This window comes from Phalacrocorax carbo, chromosome 1 (assembly GCF_963921805.1).
Source record: "Phalacrocorax carbo chromosome 1, bPhaCar2.1, whole genome shotgun sequence".
NCBI lineage: Eukaryota > Metazoa > Chordata > Aves > Suliformes > Phalacrocoracidae > Phalacrocorax > Phalacrocorax carbo.
Window position 1 is genome coordinate 151855701 of NC_087513.1, and position 18832 is coordinate 151874532.

Sequence of the window (18832 nt, forward strand, 5' to 3'; positions counted from 1 at the left end):
TAGCGGGGCGGGGAAGGGGAGCGAAGCGGAGCGCTCCTCCCCGCCCCAGGCCCGCCGGCCCCGCTTCCCTCGAGCACCTGTAACGCCTCGCCCGCCCCGCCACCGCCTCCACCCGGGCGAACACCCGGGCCGCCAAGGCGGGAGCGGGACGACCTGCGAGGGCTCCCGCCTCACCGCGCCCTTCCTTGGGGCCCTCGGGACGCCGCTGAGGCGGGACCGGTGGTAACACCTCGCTTCGCGCCACACCCAGCCGGTCCGTTAAATGGTTTCGGTTTGTTTTTTTTAAGAGAGGAGGGGAGTTAACCTGAGGGCTGAACTGTGCTTGTCCCTCACGGCCACCGACAGGCGGTGCCGCCACACGCTGGGGCCGGGGCGGGTGGCGAGGCGAGGCGGGGCGGGGCGGGTTTTCCCGGCGCCCCTGTGGGGAGCGGGGCGGTGCGGTGGCCGTTGCACCCACCCGGTGGCAAAACTGGGGGGAGGCAGCGCCGCCTGGCCGCGATGAGGCCGGCTGACGAAGGGCGGGTGTCCACCAGGTTGGAAGAAGTGTGAGAGATAGGATCTTCACACAACTTTTTCTAGGAAAAGCGGTTATCTCCAGGAAGGCAGTTAAAACCTGTAGCAGCATTGTTCCATCTTTTGGGAAACTAGAAGTAGTGACACTGAAGTGGGACCTGGCTGAGCCACACAAAAGTTTTGGATCCCCGATTCTGCTATTTCCTGGTGTTCCAGTGTTTGGCTCCTGGTGTTTTATTTTCACGGAATCAGAGAGTGGCAGGGGTTGGAAGGGACCTCTGGAGATCATCTTGTCCAACCCCACTGCTTGAGCAGGCACACCTAGAGTGGGGGGGGTGGGTGTTTAATGTCTCCAGGGAAGGAGACTCCACAACCTCCCTGGGCAGCCTGTGCCACTGCTCTGGCACCCTCACAGGAAAGAAGTTTCTTCTCGTGTTTGGGTGGAACTTCCTGTGTTCCAGCTTGTGCCCGTTGCCCCTTGGCCTGTCGTTGGGCACCACTGAAAAGAGTCTAGACCCATCGTTCTGACTCCCTCCCTTTAGATATTTATAGGTATTGATGAGATCCCCCCTCAGTCTTCTCTTCTCCAGGCTGAACAAACCCACGTCTCTCAGCCTTTCCTCATAAGGGAGATGCTCCAGTCCCCTGATTATCTTGGTAGCTCTCTGCTGGACTTGCTCAAGCAGTTCCACATCCTTCTTAAACCGGGGGGCCCAAAACTGGCCACAGCACTCCAGATGTGGTCTCACTAGGGCAGAGTAGAGGGGGAGGATAACCTCTCCCGATCTACTAGCCACACTCCTTTTAATGTAGCCCAGGATATTGTTGACCTTCTTGGCCAAAAGGACACAGTGCTGGCTCATGGTCAGCTTGCTGCCCCCCGGCGCTCCAAGGTCCTTCTCAACAGAGCTGAGAATTTTGCTTTTATCAGAACGTGTATATGAAGATAAGAGCACTTTTTGTGTTTACATTTTGATCAGACAATTGAACAGCTGGAGGTGAATTAGACAGTTTTCCCATTATTAAAAAAAAAACCAACCAAACCAAAAACCAACAACACATATTAGGTTTCTTATTCAGGTATCCTCAAATGCTAAAAGCTTTGCTGATAAGCAGAATAGTGCACAGAGTGTGCTTTTGTGTGCTGGGTGTATAAACACGTGGAAAACAGGTGCTGTGGGGAAGGTGTGCGCTTCAGGGGAAGCACCCAAGGTGCTTGCGTAACGCTGACCACACAGACTTTCCCAGTCCCTTCTCCTCTCAGGCAGTCAGCACTCTTTCAAGCTACGCTGCATCTCTGCTGCAGCAGTGGTGGTTACATTCATGATAACCGAACCGCCAGCTTTGGGAACTAACTTTTTCATGAAGAGTATTCCAGGACTGAGAACAAAGGGGGTTACCATGTATTTCTTGCCCTTTCTTGTTCTTGAGTGAGAGGCATGTGATTTCTAGAAAAGCTTCAGATGACAGAGATATGCTGTGTACGTTTGTCTTCTTAATAACCTGAAACGCTCTTTCTTAAAGCCTGGTGACCCAAGGTAGTGTCAGGAAATGGCTTACAGAAACAAGGTGTCAGTATCTAGTGGCTTCTTACACCAGCTTGACCCAAAATGCAGGTCAAACAGAACCTGAGATGCGAGTAGGTGATTAAGTCGCCTTAGCAGCAACCATGCTCCATTTTCCATGAGACACCCTGTGCTGCAGTATGCCATGGGAAAGAGTGACCCTGCAACACTTCACTGCAAAACAGGGGACTCTGCAGAGAGAAAGTGCAGATAAATCACTATTTTATTTTTTTTTCAGTACCTCAGTGTTGGTTGAAAAGATCCGGTTGGTCGTCCAGCGAAAAGGGCTGATTAACGGTGACGTGAAAGAGCAGAGAGGTTGCCTTAATTTGGAGATACTGTCAAAGATAGCCTTGAAAGAAGACACTGTGAAGCACAAGGGAGACATCGATAAAACATACAATTTAGATTTCAGTTCTGTTTTGTGTGGCAGGCACTTTTTGATCTCTGTCCCTATAGCTACACCTATAGCAGTAAACTAAACAGGGCTAGGGTCATCCCCGTTTCCTCGGTGGTGGTGTCCCCAGCGTGGCTCTGTCCTAGCAGACTAGCAGCCTCTGAAGCAATCCCCAGCGCAGCTCACGGGTCGGTGTGGGTCGGGGCCGTTCCCAGCAGACCGGCTGCATGCAGCTGACCTATTTCGGGAGATAAGAGAGTTTAGTTGTGCGTATGCAAGCCGTGTTGTGCCAGCTGGTTCCCGTGCCAAAGGACAGTTCCTGACCTGCTTTATTTGCTAGTAGAAGCATGAGAGGTTTGACTTTTTCAATCCCCACTGTGTTCTGTATCAAACCAGAACCTCAGGCACTGGCTGGTTTCAAGCGGTGAGAAGTCAGACAAAAAGATCTGAGTGTTTTTTGATCCAGCAGGATTTCCGCAGAAATCTTCGCTCAAAAGAAGATACAGTTGTGTTGGCTAGTAGTATCAGAGTTTATGGAAGAAATTTATCTCATTACCAATAACCTTTCTTTTGTTTCCTCACAAACGTTATTTCTTCTGCATTAAATAAAATATATTCATGAATATTACATTGGCTTTGATAAGAATGCTGTATTCCAGGGAAAATACTCTTTTGTTCTGGTGATGCCAAGAAGCTGAGGTGAATTCCGGCAGGGAAGCAGTTAAGTTTCAAGCAAATGTCAAGAACAGATGGCATTTAGGAGTTCCGAAGAAATTAATAAAGAAAGTAAGCAAGCCGCTAGATCAAATGTGTGCTTTCACATTACAACAGCTGAAGGTAAAAGTGGGTTGGAATGAGGTTGAGATACCTTAAGACATCCATCCTAAGTAGGAGGAGTAGGGTGGGATTCCTAGGAATTTTAAACCAACGAAGTATTATGGCTCTGGCAAAAATTGTGCTAGGGAGCACCTCCTTCAAATGTATGTACATGTGTTTCTGGTGGCCTCTCAGTGTGAAAGTGCTATAAATAAATATGGGGGTAGTTTTGCTGATTTTTAAACTTTTCAGCTCAAACAAAAGCTGGGCTGAGGAAGCCCAGAAGGCTCTTACAAAGGCTGAGGTGCTGGACATGCTTATCGAGTGCACAGACATTGCACACTGTGAATGGACAAGCTCTGCATGACGTTTGAGACTTGCTGGCGTAGCTGTGCTTTGTGAGTCAGGTTGGGAAGGCAGGCGACTATTTTCAGTGAAGGGCCTTTGGTTCAGGAGTTAACTTCTCCCAATCTAGTGCCCTGTGCCTGTTGCCAAATTTATCCAGAAGAACACTCTAGAATACACGTTTACTTTAAATTGTAAGGAGTCAGAAGAGATATACAAAGGTATCTGAATAGGGAATCCTTACTGTGTGCTGTGTACGGTCAGGGGGGATTCTACACGCCTGCATTTCAAGTGAGAGCAGACTAACTACGGCACTATGGGAAGAAGTTATCTTGGTACGAGCTGTACCCATTTCTGCCAGTTATGAAGTCTGGAGGGGCTATAAAATGCCAACAGGTTGGCTTTAAGGGAGAGATTACATGAGTTCTGTCTATCAACTATCTGAGACATTTCTTTATTGAGCAACTGGCCTGAGCCACGTCTTGTACAGAATCAGAAACTGTAAAATCATAGTAATCTACTGAAAAAAAAATATGCAGAAAACTAAGCCTCAAAGCTGTTATTTGGAAGAGTTCTCCAGGGTATGTTAGGAAGACTTTTAAAGCATGGTGAGAATAAAATAGTGATGATTGTCCACAGGGAAGAGAAAATTCAATATTTTTTTTTTAATTGACTGACAATTATTCTCTTTTTTATAATTGTGGCAATAATTAGTGAACAATGTAAAACAATTTGATTGAAACAAAAGCAGTCTGAAAAAAAATCAGAGCAACTGAGATATGTGTAATAAAGCACTGGGCTGAATGATTCATTAGTGGCAAATATAACGGAAATGTGATGAAGTGGGAAAAGGAAGAGCCTGGACTTTAGAGAAACCCATTGGCAGGCTGCACAGTTCCATGTTTTTGCAAGATGCGAGCAAAATACGTTACCAGAAAACCTAGCCTGTCATCTTATTACACCGTGAACATTAACAAACATGACTCATAGGCTCAGGGGACACTGTGCAATCATACTCTATTTTCTGGTGGTGTAAAGTATCTCCAGAAATTCCTCCTCCTCTGCTATGAAATATTTACCTTAATACAAATCCTGAGAACTCACTAAAAATAACACCATAAATAATGGAATCACTCTTGATTTCAGGGTAATTCTATGGCTGAAAATTCAAGCTGAATATGCTAGAAATAGTGTGGTCAGCAGGAGCAGGGAGGTGATTGTGCCCCTGCACTCGGCACTGGTGAGGCCGCACCTCGAGCGCTGTGTGCAGTTTTGGGCCCCTCACTACAAGAAGGGCATCGAGGTGCTGGAGCATGTCCAGAGAAGGGCAACGAAGCTGGTGAAGGGTCTGGAGAGCAGGTCTTGTGAGGAGAGGCTGGGGGAGCTGGGGTTGTTTAGCCTGGAGAAGAGGAGGCTGAGGGGAGACCTTGTCGCTCTCTACAACTACCTGAAAGGAGGTTGTAGCGAGGTGGGGGTTGGTCTCTTCTCCCAAGTCACAGGTGACAGGATGAGAAGAAATGGCCTCAAGCTGCACCAGGGGAAGTTTAGGTTGGATATTAGGAAAAATGTCTTTACTGCAAGAGTGGTCAGGCACTGGAAGAGGCTGCCCAGAGAGGTGGTGGAGTCACCGTCCTTGGGGGTGTTCAAAACATGTATAGACATGGCGCTTAGGGACGTGGTTTGGTAATGGACTTGGCAGTGCTAGGTTAATGGTTGGACTTGATGATGTTAAAGGTCTTTTCCAACCTAAATTATTCTATTCTAGTCTAGTCTAGTCTAGTCTAGTCTAGTCTAGTCTATTCCTATTCTCATTCTTAATACCAGCATAGCCCAGAGTAGTCCTTTTAGCCCATAGCAATTTAGATTTTATCAAAAGGGTGCTGCTGAAGATTCATCTTGTTATGGCTCGATGGTCCTTTTGTGCCCACCAGAGTTCTTAATGAAACACAGGATGATTGCCATAACGAATGGGATTGCGGTGAAAGGAACTGGCTTGGGGAGGAATCAAATAGACAAGACACTCAAATACATGTATTAAGTAGGAAGAAAGCTGGTTAGCTACAAGGAAAGAGAAATGTGCACACCAGCTGCTCTTTGATGCCCTTCCTGAACTCGTTTTGATCAAAAAGCAGGGTACCGGCTTGGGCTTTAAAAACCAGATGATAGAATGGGAGACTTCTTAAGCATTGTCACATCCTGCATGAGGACACACGGGGTTCTTGAGATGTAAGGTATTGTAAGTCTGCTACCATTTATTGCCATGATTCCCTGAGCTAGTCACGGGAACGAAAGTGAAGATACACTCCAGTCTTGTAAGATGTAAGAAAATGAATAAATCAGGAAGAAAATTATCTCCAGGGAATCAGCTGATAAAGGGGAATCCTTTGGTGGGACCTTCCTATTGGAAGGTACTAGGAAATCTGTAGCAACAGAAACTGGGACTAAGGGAAACCGTAGCTAATGTGGAGGGAGACTCTTCATTTATGTTGCTCTAAAAGGGCGGGTTAAAAACTCCGAACTCTTCTGAAATCCAGAAAGGGCTTTTCTGTGCTTTTTCATTCTAATCGAACCAACACTGTGTGGAAAGTGCTAGCAGCACAAAGCAGGCTGTGCCTGTGCAGCTGACGCTTGCCACAGCTACCCTGCAGGGCAGAGCTTCCAGAGGGGCCTGGAGGAGTTGGGTATGGCTCTCCCTGAGCAACACTGTCTCAAAGGCCTGTGACAAGACAGAAGGCAGTTTCCTACAGGCATGGGGAAATCTACAGGGCAAGCATCTCCCTGTACATTGATTTTGCAAGTGAGATACCTAGCGTTGGAAGTGGCCATGGAAAATCTGTCCGGTTGTTTTCCTCGGTGGTTGGCACAGAATCAGACTCTTCCAACTTCTGGTGCCTGCAAAGCATATGTGATGTGTGGAGCATGTAATTCTCTTTCCTCTCCTCCCTTCCTTCCTTTCAGGGTTATAAGAGTCAGGCCAGGCCTCTCGTTAGCAGTCCCACAGCCGTTAAAGGTATTGGGAGGACTGGCAGATCTGCCTGTAACCCTGAGTGCGGAATACATCAAGATGGAAGGAAGAAGATTCCCTGGCTAGAGACCTGGGACTCTAAAGATGCTTAGGTCCTACAAAACCCCACAGCTTCAGGCTGCAAGGTCCAGACCTTGTCAGCTAAATAAGATTAGCCCTAATCTGTGTATTGGGGACACGGCCACTAGCAAAAAAAAGTCATGTGGGAGGACGAGGCTTTAAGTCCATCCTGCTAATGCTTGTACAAGGAGCCCCAAATTCTTCCTTTGCTAGTCATGTTTTGAATTTTGCATGTTCCTGTGTCTATGCTGTCATAGTGACAGAAGGCACTGAGAATATTTTGTCTTTCTTTTCTTGGAGATGGATGCAAAGCATCCTTTGCCGTGTATGTTTTCTTTCCCTCCTCGTTGATTTATTTTCTTGGCTTTCCCAAGAGCTTAAAAAAGAACTGAAATTGTTAATGTGCTTATGTTAGGTACTGTTAGACAGTAAATACATTTTTAATGTCTCACAAACAAATACAATACATAGTAAAGGACTTGGGCTGAATGTCATGATTAAAAATACATTGTTGGTACTATTTGTTGTTCTTATTCTCAGTGTCCCATCCAGCAGAGAATCCTCTGCTGGCTGTAACAGGAGCTTAGGCACCTGCATTGCGCACACGCAGCTGTCAGGGCCTGAGCCTGAACCTCACGTTTGGCTCCTTGGATCATGTTTTGATGTTGAGTTGTTCCAGTACTCAGCTCCCAGTTAATTCCTGCCTCGGCTTATGCAGAGAAGAGGCAGAGAGGGAGAGTGGAAAAGCTGCAACTAGAAACACGGTGTGCTTTGGTCCGCAGTACAGGTAGAAGGGATTTCAAAGTCGTGACGTGCTGCTGTCTGTTCTGTGGGAAACACAAACTGCAGATCAGAGTTTTGGACTGCGCGCTATGAAAAGGCTGAATAGTTCACCATCGTAATGGCGGAGGCTCGCGGTCGAGGGAAGAAAGCGTTTGGGACTGGACAAAAACATGGATATTCTTTAAAAATTTTAGTAAGGAAGAGCATGTTAGTTTTGACTACATTCAGTGCGGCGGTAGAGAATAAATGGATTTGCAACCCATAAACCCTATTAGAAGAGCGGCGTAACATGGCAGCAAGATGAAATGTCACTAAACAGTAATGGGAAAGATGAGGCGAATGTTCAAAACGGACAGTCATCAGATTGACAGGACAATCCGTGTGAGAAGATGACTGCACTCTACTGTGTATCAGTGCAATTTATTTTTATGCTACTGTAATGCTTTCCTAACTCCCAAGCCAACATATTTTAATATAGCATCCGTAGCATCCGCACGTAGATGATGAGAAAACAGACAAGAGTATCATGGGTTCTGTAGTATGGTGCCTGGCAGCAGCGGTCTGGGCTTTTCGCACAACATCCACTTTGTTCCTTAAATCAGTAGGATGCCAAACATACTGTCTTGGCTCAATACCTGGATATAAAATTAATAATGATAAATGAGAATTGTTAAATGTGCACCTCTGGGAACAGTCAGGGCAATGTAAATCTTCATTAGCTGAAGCAGCTAAAAAGTGAATAGGTTGGTTGGATATTAACCTTACAAAAAACATTGAGTGCCTTCTAGAAACCAATTATTTACTGTTCTAAAATAGCAACAGCTCTTAAACAATGGGTAAGGGTGGAGACTTCTCAAATGGGCAGATTAGTTGCCAGTGAAATTGAGTTAATCTCTCAACTTTCTCTATTTCAGTGCTCATGCATATTTGGAAATAAAGAGTTGGCAGATGGTTCTCATGAACTCCATCTGGAAATACAGGATGCCAAAGTTGAGCGCATGAGTATTATTCCGATAGGCTACGATGGAAGGATCCAGGGCCTCGGGATAGTGGCATATTGCCAGGAGTTAGTTGAAGGATACAATCATGATTGATGCAGAACCAGATCAGTACAAGGGCAATGTATCTTTCAGATATGGGTGAGAATTTCCTTTGGGGGGTGTGTGTGTGTTAGAATTTAAATAGCCATTCCCTTCCTACCTTATCTTAAACTCTTTAAGTATATATGGAAAAAGGATCTTGTCTTACAAATACTATCACTTAAAATTCTCCCTGTAGACCCTCAAATGTCTGAGTGGTCAGGTCATTCAAGCCATGTGTCACTCAAGCCAAAATTATGGATACAGGTAATTTGCAATAGACAAAGTGGGCTAAAAAATTCCTTCGAATCACAACTTTCTATAAGAAGAAAAATTGAAAAAGCCTTGTGAGACCATGTATGCTTTTTGAGCAACCAGCATAAATGGACTCAACAGGGAGAGGGTTAATTTCCAAAACATGCACAATTTTAGTAAAGACGTAAGGATGGATGGGCTTATTTGGAGTCTCAATTTGCTTAGAAAGAGACCTGGGAAAAGCAAGAGTGTGCTGCGCTGGAGGAAGGTAAGAGACAGATTATCTCCCATGTGAAATTCACACCGGGGTGTGGGGGCAGTTTGTGGTGTTTGTGTGCACATGTCCAAATATTTATTGGATAGAAGTGACCAGGGCAGTAACCATTGTGCTGGTGACCGTATTGCGTCAGATCTGCGGGTTTGCCTGCTGAATGCTCCTCTGGGACAGCATGAAAAAGAGAGATCTCTCTTGCTACCCCATGTGGGACTATGCTTTGCTCAAATGTGGAAGGAATGGTGTCCTTCTTTCAGAATGAAGCATGAAACAGACTTCTGAGGGAAAGGGAACCCCACAGCCCGTCAGGTTCTAGAAGAGAGGTAAGAAAGGGGAGACGTAAACATATGTATCCCATTCGTTACTTACAGGGACAACAAGAGCTGAGCAGGCGTTGAAGTTTGAAACCCTAGTTGAACCCTTAGAATGGGCAATCCTGAGTTACATACAGCTTTTTTTTTCTTTGCATGTGCAAATTTTTTCACTTAACCAAATGCTAAGTTCCTCCTGCTGGCTGGTCAAAGCAGCCGCTGTTCTCCAAATTCCCTCAAACTCTTTGTTATCCCTCGGTCAGCACATCAGGCTGTGTACAGCGCGGCGTCGGTGAGGCCTCCCCTCGAGTACTGTGCGCAGTTTTGGGCCTCACAGTATGAAAAAGGTGTGAAAATGCAAGAGTGTGGCCAAAGGAGGGCAATGAAGGTGGTGAGAGCACTAGAGGGCATGACTTATGAGGAGCGCCTGAGGATAGTTGGTTTGTTCAGCTTCGAGAAGGGGAGCCTGAGGGGTGACCTCACGGCTGTCTACAGCTTCCTCATGAGGGGGAGCAGAGAGGGAGGTGCTGAGCTCCCCTCTCTGGTGTCTTGTGACAGGGCGTGAGGGAACAGCTTAGAGCTACATCAGGGGAAGTTCACACTGGGCATTCGACAGAAGCTTTTCGTGGAGATGGTGGTCAAGCTCTGGAACAAGGGAAGCGCTCAGGGCCCCAGGCTTCTTGGCATTCAAGAAGCATTTCAGCAACACTCTTACACCTGTGGCTTAACATTTAGGTTGTCCTGGATGGAGTCAGGAGTTGGGACTCCGTGATCCTCGCAGGTCTTTTTCAACTCAGGGTATTCTATGATTCTATGAGTAGCTCCTGTTTTATGTGAGAGAGATTGGGAGTCACCTGTAAGGAAAGGAGATCAGAGACCTCAAAAAAAAAAAAAAAAAAAAAAGGCAAAAAAAGACCTCAAGGCTCTTGAAATGGCTGTAGTGGGACTTACTGAATTTAGGTCAGCTGACTTAGCCAGCACTGGTATTGATTTACAAAATATTTAATTGCTGGATTTGAAAAGCTCTTTGCTGCAATACCATTAATTCATCTTTTCTGTGCAGATGGCAGCAAGAGACTGTCAATTGTGTACAATAAAGATTTCAACTAAATGATCAGCTTTAGGAGTAAAATCGCATTTTAAGAAAAATTTTCTCCAAAGGTTTACTGTATGGTTGTATACAACGTTTCAGGTGCTAGTAAAAGTTCCAGATATGACGTGTAACTAGAAGACCAAGATAATTTTAAGACAGTTAGTAATGTGGCAGGGCAGGGGGTGAAATTCATCAGCTTTACTCTCGTTTTAGTGTAAAAGGGTAGGGCTGTGGTTTTTTGTTTCCTTGTTTTTGCTGGTTTTGGACTGGAAAATAGAAGTAACTGAATAGAATACTTGTTTATAAAAATAAAATCTCTTCTTTCTAGGCTGAGAGCAAATATGTAAACTTACACCCCGCAAAAAAAGATTTTAAATGAAGTCCCACAATTACCTCCAACAGCTCTAAGCGTTTGCCGTAAGCACGTACTACGTTGCACGTAGACCAGCAGTACCCAGGAGTAAGAACATCTTAGGCTCAAAGCCGTTAACGGTAGGAATTTTGTTCCGGACACGCGCTACAACGGACGCAAGTTCACTCTCCGTGCAGCTGCTGTAACAAACACCCGGTGCGGTCAGAGGGTACCCCGCAGCTGGGCGTTTCCCAAGAGCACGCAGAAGTCTGGGGCCTCCAAGGAAGGTGGTTCCAAACCATCTGCTGAGGGCCTTATCCGAGGGGACGGAGAGAAGCGACTCGCGTTGCAATACAATCTACAGTGGACAGATCTTCAGCTTTTTTCTATCTGGAGCAGTTCCTTCCAGCACAATGATGCACAAACTTTAAACTAAGACATAGTTTGGACTTTCTAAGAAGAGTCACTTAAAAGCCAAGCGCATCCCAGCCGTTACTGAGCTGTATCACTGCATCAGTGTTAAGCTTTGTGGTCTTGTGCCTGAAATCCTTTAGGAGACGAGGCCTTTCTTTCTGGACCATAATTATATCAAAATAAAAGGGAACACAGTACATCATCGTAGCTGGGAATAAGCAGTTAGACTTCAACCAAATTAATATTGACAACTTTCTCTAGGTATGTAGTTTATAATTGCCTTAGAAGCAAGCTGCTCAGCATTCCCTAGAAGAATACTCTCCTAGGCTGCCTACTTGGTTGGAAGCATTCTCTGAAATAAAAGACAACATACCACTTGACGCTCTCGAACCTTGGACCAGGATGTGTCTGTCTTCTTTTCGAAAGCTCAGCGTTTATTAGATTGCAAGACCTAGTTTTCAAATTTGGTTAACATGTCAGTGTGAAGTATCTTTAGAAAATATGTTTAAAATCTCAAGGCAAGTGTTGATGTGCTTTTTGAACAACCATGAACGTTGCTTTCCTTGTTAGGAACAATGAGCGTATCAGTTTTTCCCGCATTCAATAAGGAGACTGGATGTTAGCAATCTGAATAGGGAGCCTCTGAACCAAGCAGGACACTGCATTGTGTGTATTTTTAAAAGCTTAATGCACCCTGAGATTTCTAAACTGAAACGAATAACAGAAAACAACCAAAAACTTTTTGGTGGTTTAAAACTGGATGCTACTCCTATTTGTCTCCTTTGAATGGAAAATAAGCCCTTAAATTATGAAGAGTCACCAGTTAAAAAAGAACTGATCACACGCTGTAATTTTCCAGTTACACATCTAAACCTGCATGGGGGGGCATTTGGAGATAAACTGTTCTGTAGAATGAAATGAGTTAATGGCTGCATTTGGTTTTATCCCTGTCCTATCACTTCACGGTGTAAATGAAGCCTTTGAATGGCTATGATTTTTGCTTTAGCATTTGCGTGAAATTAAAACGGAAAGACCTGTGAGTACGTGTAATGGAAACACACCAGCAAAGCCTTAGTGGAATGGTCAAATACTACTTTAAAATTCCTGTAGAGTATCACCTGAGGAAATCAGAATATGCAGAAAAGAAAACCAAGAAACTTCAGTCTGTCTCCAGCCTGCCTCACTTCATACCAAAATAAACTTCAGGAAAGATTTTATACAGCAGTATTGCAGGAAAAAAAAATAGTAGTCTCACAGAAGAAAGAGTTTTCAATTAATTCTACAATGTAACTTACTAAAAGAGCATAATTTAAAGAGCTAAAGGAAAACATAAGCTATTCAACTTGGAATACTCTTCAGAAACCACCAAGTTTCTGACAGTCTTTAAAGCATAAAGCATGACATACTTATGGCTATTTCTGACAGAAAACAATTACTGTTTTCCTTTGAGTAAACGTATTTTTACATGCAAAATAAAAAGTTGTCTACTTATGAACGAATTTGTTCCTCTTGCTACTGTGTTCCTCCTGAAATCCAGATGCATCATCACATTATTTTTTTAAAAACACTTTCAATTTAATATTTCTAATTGCAATTTGTGCATTTTTTCTGTATTACATGAATAAAGGGAAAAGGTAAATATGGAAGGTGTTTTTCCCCTTCAAACTACTTCTCCAGAAGCTCAATTCAGTAGAAACACAGAATTTCTTGACGTACAAAAGGGAGACGTGTACAATACGCTTGTGCTGTTTGGATAAAAGGTTCATATAAATACAAACCCACTACTCCGAAATCTTTATTATGGGAAGCGCGAAATCGATAAACAAGCACGGTGCCTAAGCATTCCATGTAGCCGCAGAGTGGAAGACGAGGGCAGCTAAGCTAACGCTGCGGCGGCTCCCTGGAGGCTGTGCAGGATACCTTCCGTCTGACTGCGCCAGTGCACCGTACGGTCTGTAACGGTTTTGAACTACAGAGAGTCCTGTAATATTGTACCACCAAATGAAACAAAATGATGGTGTTTCTGCACACTCGGCCTCTTTTGTAAGAATCTGTGACCGCTGCCACCGATTCAGATGGCAAAGCACGTTGTTTTCGCCTTTAATTCAATTCCTTTAAATTGCCAACATTGCAAAGGAAAGGAGGAATAGCTCTGGGCACCCCGTGCTGCAGAACTGTAAGGAAATCCAGATCTTCTCACGTGTAGCTTATGAGTTGAGCTTGGAAAGAAGTTTAGCGCTTAGCCAGTCTGTGCAGGAGGAACAAAGCTCTCCTGGACTGGTCCCGGCTTCTGTTTGCTCTGCACCAAGCCCCGCACCCCACTCACGGGCCAGCTTTCTCCAAATTTCCCTTTTTGTTAGCTTGCTTTTTTAGCCTCTACATACACTCTCTGAAAATAAATGTGACTAGAGGCATATTTAATAACAGAACCAAACACACATTCCATTTTCTGGCATCTACTTACATTTTATTACAGACTAATATGAAACCATCTCATATTCATACTAGAATTATTTTAATTACTGTGAGCAAAATTAAACCAGTCTTGAATGTTTATATTTATTGCAAGCAGATTCATATCTCCTGCTTATATATTCTACATAAGGATCCAAAATGTGACTGAATATAAACAAGTTATATTTGGTTATCTACAGAAATAAGAGTTAAAAATAGCACGGAAAAGAAACTTTGTAGTAACGTATTCACACACTGACTCTTCAAATCAAATAAATGAAGTGGTATAGGATAATCTAAACGTTAGATTTGAAGGCTGATTTATTTTCCAATAAATGCACCTATAATTGTACAATTAAAAATAAGCATCAGTATTTGGTGCTGATGACTACAGACATCTTTAATGTTTAATGCACAGGTAACTACCCCCAGCCCCCGTACAGCAACCTCCGCAGATTCTACTTTACATTAGATCATGAAAGGACATTTAAAATGCGGTGTGTATGTAGTGCAGAATTTGCCAGAGACAACGCAGATTAAAATTTTCATAATGTAAAAAATTAAAGCTCTATAAGCTGAATTTTTAGATTATTCTGCAAAGTAGAATCACATACTTTTTCCACTTTCATAGTACTTTCACATATTTCCATTAAAGCTTTTTTAACAGAGACAGTAGCATGAGCACAATGATCCCACTGGCTTCCAAAAGAAAAGTAGTGCGGTTGCTCAGTTAAGCCATTTCTTCCTTTTTTATTTGCAAGCCAGTTGGGTCAAGACAAACAGGCTAATGCAAGCAAGAAAGTAAACTGTAAGCTTTTCCATTAAGTGGCTGAACAAACAATTATTGTACATGGTGGAACAAAAGAGGTCTTTTGCCACAAGCCACTGCAGGAATATACGAACTTCAGTGGCCGAAAAGCTCGAAATACTTTCTAAGTCTTCACATACATTTGGTTAGTGCTTACCGGTTTCAAGACATTTATAGAAGCAGTTATGGAGACACTATGCTGTTAAAGCTGCAACAATTTAAACAAGGCAAGTTAGGAAGTTACATAGATTTTTATACTTTCCCCCTTTAATTAATTATTTTTTTAAATACATAAAAATCTGTCTCTTTTCAGTGTCCCAACCATAATAAAGCATTCTAATTAATGTTGATCTAACTGCTACTTCTTCATCTTCGTGTTGTCTGATCCATGTACAGTGAAACTCCAAGTTAACACCTGCTGCAGTGGACTAGGTTTGCAGGGCAATAGTGACAGGGACTGAAGCAAAAGCACATCGAGTGAAACTGAGTTGATGTTATATTTTTTTTTCCATTAAACGCTCTATTTTGAACAAACAAACAAACAGTACCAACTTTTAAAGGTAAAAGTATTGCTAAACCAAAGCAGAAACTTCCACTTAAATTCAAGCATTCTTTCTCCTCCCAAAAATGACATGTTTAACTAAACATTTCCCAAGCACTTATACAGGTGTTTCAGCCTGAATAACGCTGTCAATAGCTCCCAAGCGCTGGGCAACAGGAAGTTTGCAATGAACCGCTTTGTTAGTCGGCAGAACAGGAATGCAGCATTTTCAAAAACATCAAGCAAAAATCTCCTTATTTAAGGCTAAAGTATGGAACTCGGTAAAGTAAAAAAGCAGGAGGCTTTACAGAGTAAATAAAAGCTAGCAGCAGTAGTATAGCACTGGAAGTATGGCGCCCTAATCGCCGCTATCACAAATACCAACAAAACGTCGATAGTTTGGGTGAGACTGACAGAGCAATAGACCTATATTTCTAACTGGACATTCATTAGAATTTTAACATTCAGCCACAACTCCACTCTAGGCTAAATTTAAGTGGCCAAAACTCATAGGTATAAAAAAAGCCTTCAAAACATATACTTAAAAAAAAAATAGAAATGGTGTGTTAACAAATGCATGCGTAAACCAGATTTATAAATAGCTACAGTATGAAAAATATTTCAGTGCAAAGGCAATTTTAAGTTTTCTAAAAAATACATTACAAATAATTTGTTAACTACACACAAGAAATTTGTCACTGCTACTGGTATAAAATTTATACCCATATTAACTTTTTAAAAATATATACACCAGTGTTTTATGTAGGGGACGGTTCTAACTGACCAACATTCAAGTCTGCAATGGCAAGTATATGTACACGCACCCACATCCACGCGCATAGGTATGTATTTCAGAATGTTACTGCTCTGAGGACATTCTTTGAAACTGAAAAGTGCCACATGTCGAATGGTAAAAACACCTTCATCTGTGGTGCTCACCGTTAGACTTCTTAAAATTCTCTTATCTTTGGTATACTGAAAAGTTCACAATTCGCGTTGCAAACTCTGCTTGTCCCGGGGCATTTTAATAATACTTCACCGTTTGTTCGATGTGAAAATCACTCTGAATATTGTGAGGAACATTTCCTAGTGAGTTGATCTTTCTTTTGTTAAAGAGTAAATTAGTAAGTCAACTATTCTGCCTTTGGGTTTGCTTAAAACACAAAATGGGAAATAGTTTTCCTCTGCCATCCCAGCCCCTTCAAGAGACAACTAACAATGTCTTGACCAAGTCTTCCAATAAAGGCCGCAGCTCTGATTCCAAATATTTTGTTTTCAAGTTGAAATAAATTTTTAGCTAACGTCCTCCCAGAGGTATGTAATGACTGTGGTTGTTGACCAGTTCTAACAACCAGGCTGAAATTGAATGAAATCAGATTACCCCTTCAGATCTTTTTGCACCCCAAAATAAAACACTGGACAAAAGAAACAAGACAAGGACACAGCTAATAGTTGGATTAGTACAAATAACATAAATGTAGCAGAGAAAACAGAAGTGCAAGTTGGCTGTCATTCTTAAAGTAGCTCAAACGAAATCCTTGCAGTCAAACTAGTTTCTATATCACAACTATAGTTCAACTGTTAGTAATCAGCCGTGTGCCACCTCGTGGTTTGCTTGCAAAAAGTTAACAGTTGTGTGCTTTAGAATACATCTACCAAGCTGATTAGCCAGCGTTTAACCAGACACACGCACACAAAAAAACCCACCAAAAATAAAAATCGATAGGATGAACCCAGACAGTAAAAGACGCTTATTTGGAAAAACAGCCTTTCTTCTTCTTTTAAGGAAAAAAAGTGTCAAAAAAGGCTTAATATATAATACTTTCTGCTACACGTATTTGACTATCACAGGGATAGGAAGTGGGAACAAAGGGTCATGTGCATCTTTGACAAATTCACAAAGACCTTTCAGGCAAAATGTTTACATTCTGGTTTTGAGTAGAGTTCAACATTGGTGATATTTACCTATTTAACAGCCAGCTTGACTTCATATAGCATGTACACAACTCTACACAAGGGTTGTTTTGCCTATCTTTCTATGGGGGAAAACTAACTGAAAACCAGACATAGCCCTGATTTGGCCACTTACAAGGAAATGAATATTAGAGAGTGTTTCTTGAAAGCAGATTTGCACAGAGGAAACACCAGTTTGTTCTACAGAAAGAGCAAAGAAAGAAAAAGGACAGAGGAAAATCAGAAACAGCACTTGTTAAATATGCTTTAGGAGACTTTCATTGGAGTTAACTGAGGTCATTGCTTCTGGCTGAAAATTAAAACTGTTGATCTCAAGATGTATGTTACTGACCGAAACTATACACTTCAAGTAACAAAGAAAATGACTAAAGATGACAGAAGCAGTAAATGCACAAAAGTCTTGACACAGGATGAAGAGAATTTTTAGTGCTACCAAGTCTCACAGTACCAGACTGTGCAGATTGTTCATTGCTCCAGTAGTTCAAAACATAAAAAGAGGCCTATTGGCCTGGAAGGGTTCATACTTCTAGCTCTTGATCCTGTTTGTCTGAACATTACCTCAGACAGCAAAAGCCACGTATAGTTTAATATATTTCTGTGACATGTTTATTTGTTTCCTGAAAAAAGAAATAAACAAAAATACAGTTTTTAAAGGCTTGACTTGGTGTTCTGTCATACGGACGTTTCCAAACCTGACCCACTGTAGCAGTAGCCTGCACTGGAACGGCAATGCTTATTTGAATAGCCAAAGACAGATGGAAGTACTGAATAATCAACTCCTCTCCAGTGCGTAAATATAATTTTTTTAGAATGAGAATTAGACCTTCTTGCTGGGGAACTGCTGTGGTCATTGCTCCTGTATCTTGGGCTTTTCAGACAGGCAAGAGGTGTGAATTCCGACATGTGCTCCCGACAGTGCCTGGATGCATTCTGTTAAAAGGGGAAAAAAAAACCACAACAAAACAAAAAACAAATACACAGTAAATAGATTATTTCAGAGCTAAATGTCTACAACTGTGTTCTTTCATAGGGGCATTGCGCCCTTGGCGTAACAATGCCTTTCACTAGATCACCACTCTGGCTATTTTGGTTCATGTAAAGGTACAACCCCTCATGTTGTTGAGCAATCAACCGCTTTCAACATGGTTAGTTTTATATTAAGACTTACAGGACCAAGCGTAATTTTACATATAATCTCTAAACCTGATAATGAATCACAGGATCACAGGTTGGAAGGGACCTCAGGGATCATCCAGTCCAACCTTTCTGGGAAGAGCAGAGTCTAGGCGAGATGGCCCAGCACCCTGTCCAGACGACTCCTGAAAGTGCCCAACATGGCCGAGTCAACCCCTTCCCTGGGGAGATTATTCCAATGGGTGACTGTCCTCATGGTGAAAAATTTTCCTCTTGTGTCCAATGGGCTTTTTAGAGGACATATGACTCCGAGGACAACTACTTTCAAGTTGAATTGTTTTAAATCAGGTTTATACTTCATTTCGCAATCTCTCCTGGTACACCTTTTTACCTCTGAACTATTTAGTCAGGATTTCTCATGGGGAATTTTAAGACAGAACAGATTCAAGTGCTTTGCCCTGTACTTCCAAAGAGAGGGAATTCTTTACAGTTGGTTTGTGCTAATAGATGAAAGTTCCAGAGGTTTAATGCACTTGCTTTGTACTTCTAAGCAGTATCTGATTTCAGACTTGCTTTAGGTCACATGTAGCATCTATACAGGCAGTTTATACTACACATCATGATACTGCCTTGGTCTAA

General features: G+C 42.7%; 1 protein-coding gene across 3 annotated transcripts in view; it reads right to left on the reverse strand.

The window, feature by feature from the left end:
* Nucleotides 1-13684: 13684 nt before the first annotated feature.
* The window catches only part of ATP11A (ATPase phospholipid transporting 11A), a 135950-nt gene continuing 130802 nt past the window's right edge, over nt 13685-18832 (reverse strand). The window contains exon 29 of one of the 3 annotated variants that reach the window (XM_064440179.1): nt 13685-17989. In XM_064440179.1, the coding sequence (XP_064296249.1) occupies nt 17732-17989 (258 nt within the window). In that variant the 3' untranslated portion in view covers nt 13685-17731. The remainder of the gene's footprint in view (nt 17990-18832) is intronic. The other 2 variants (XM_064440188.1, XM_064440195.1) reach the window with 2 other exon arrangements.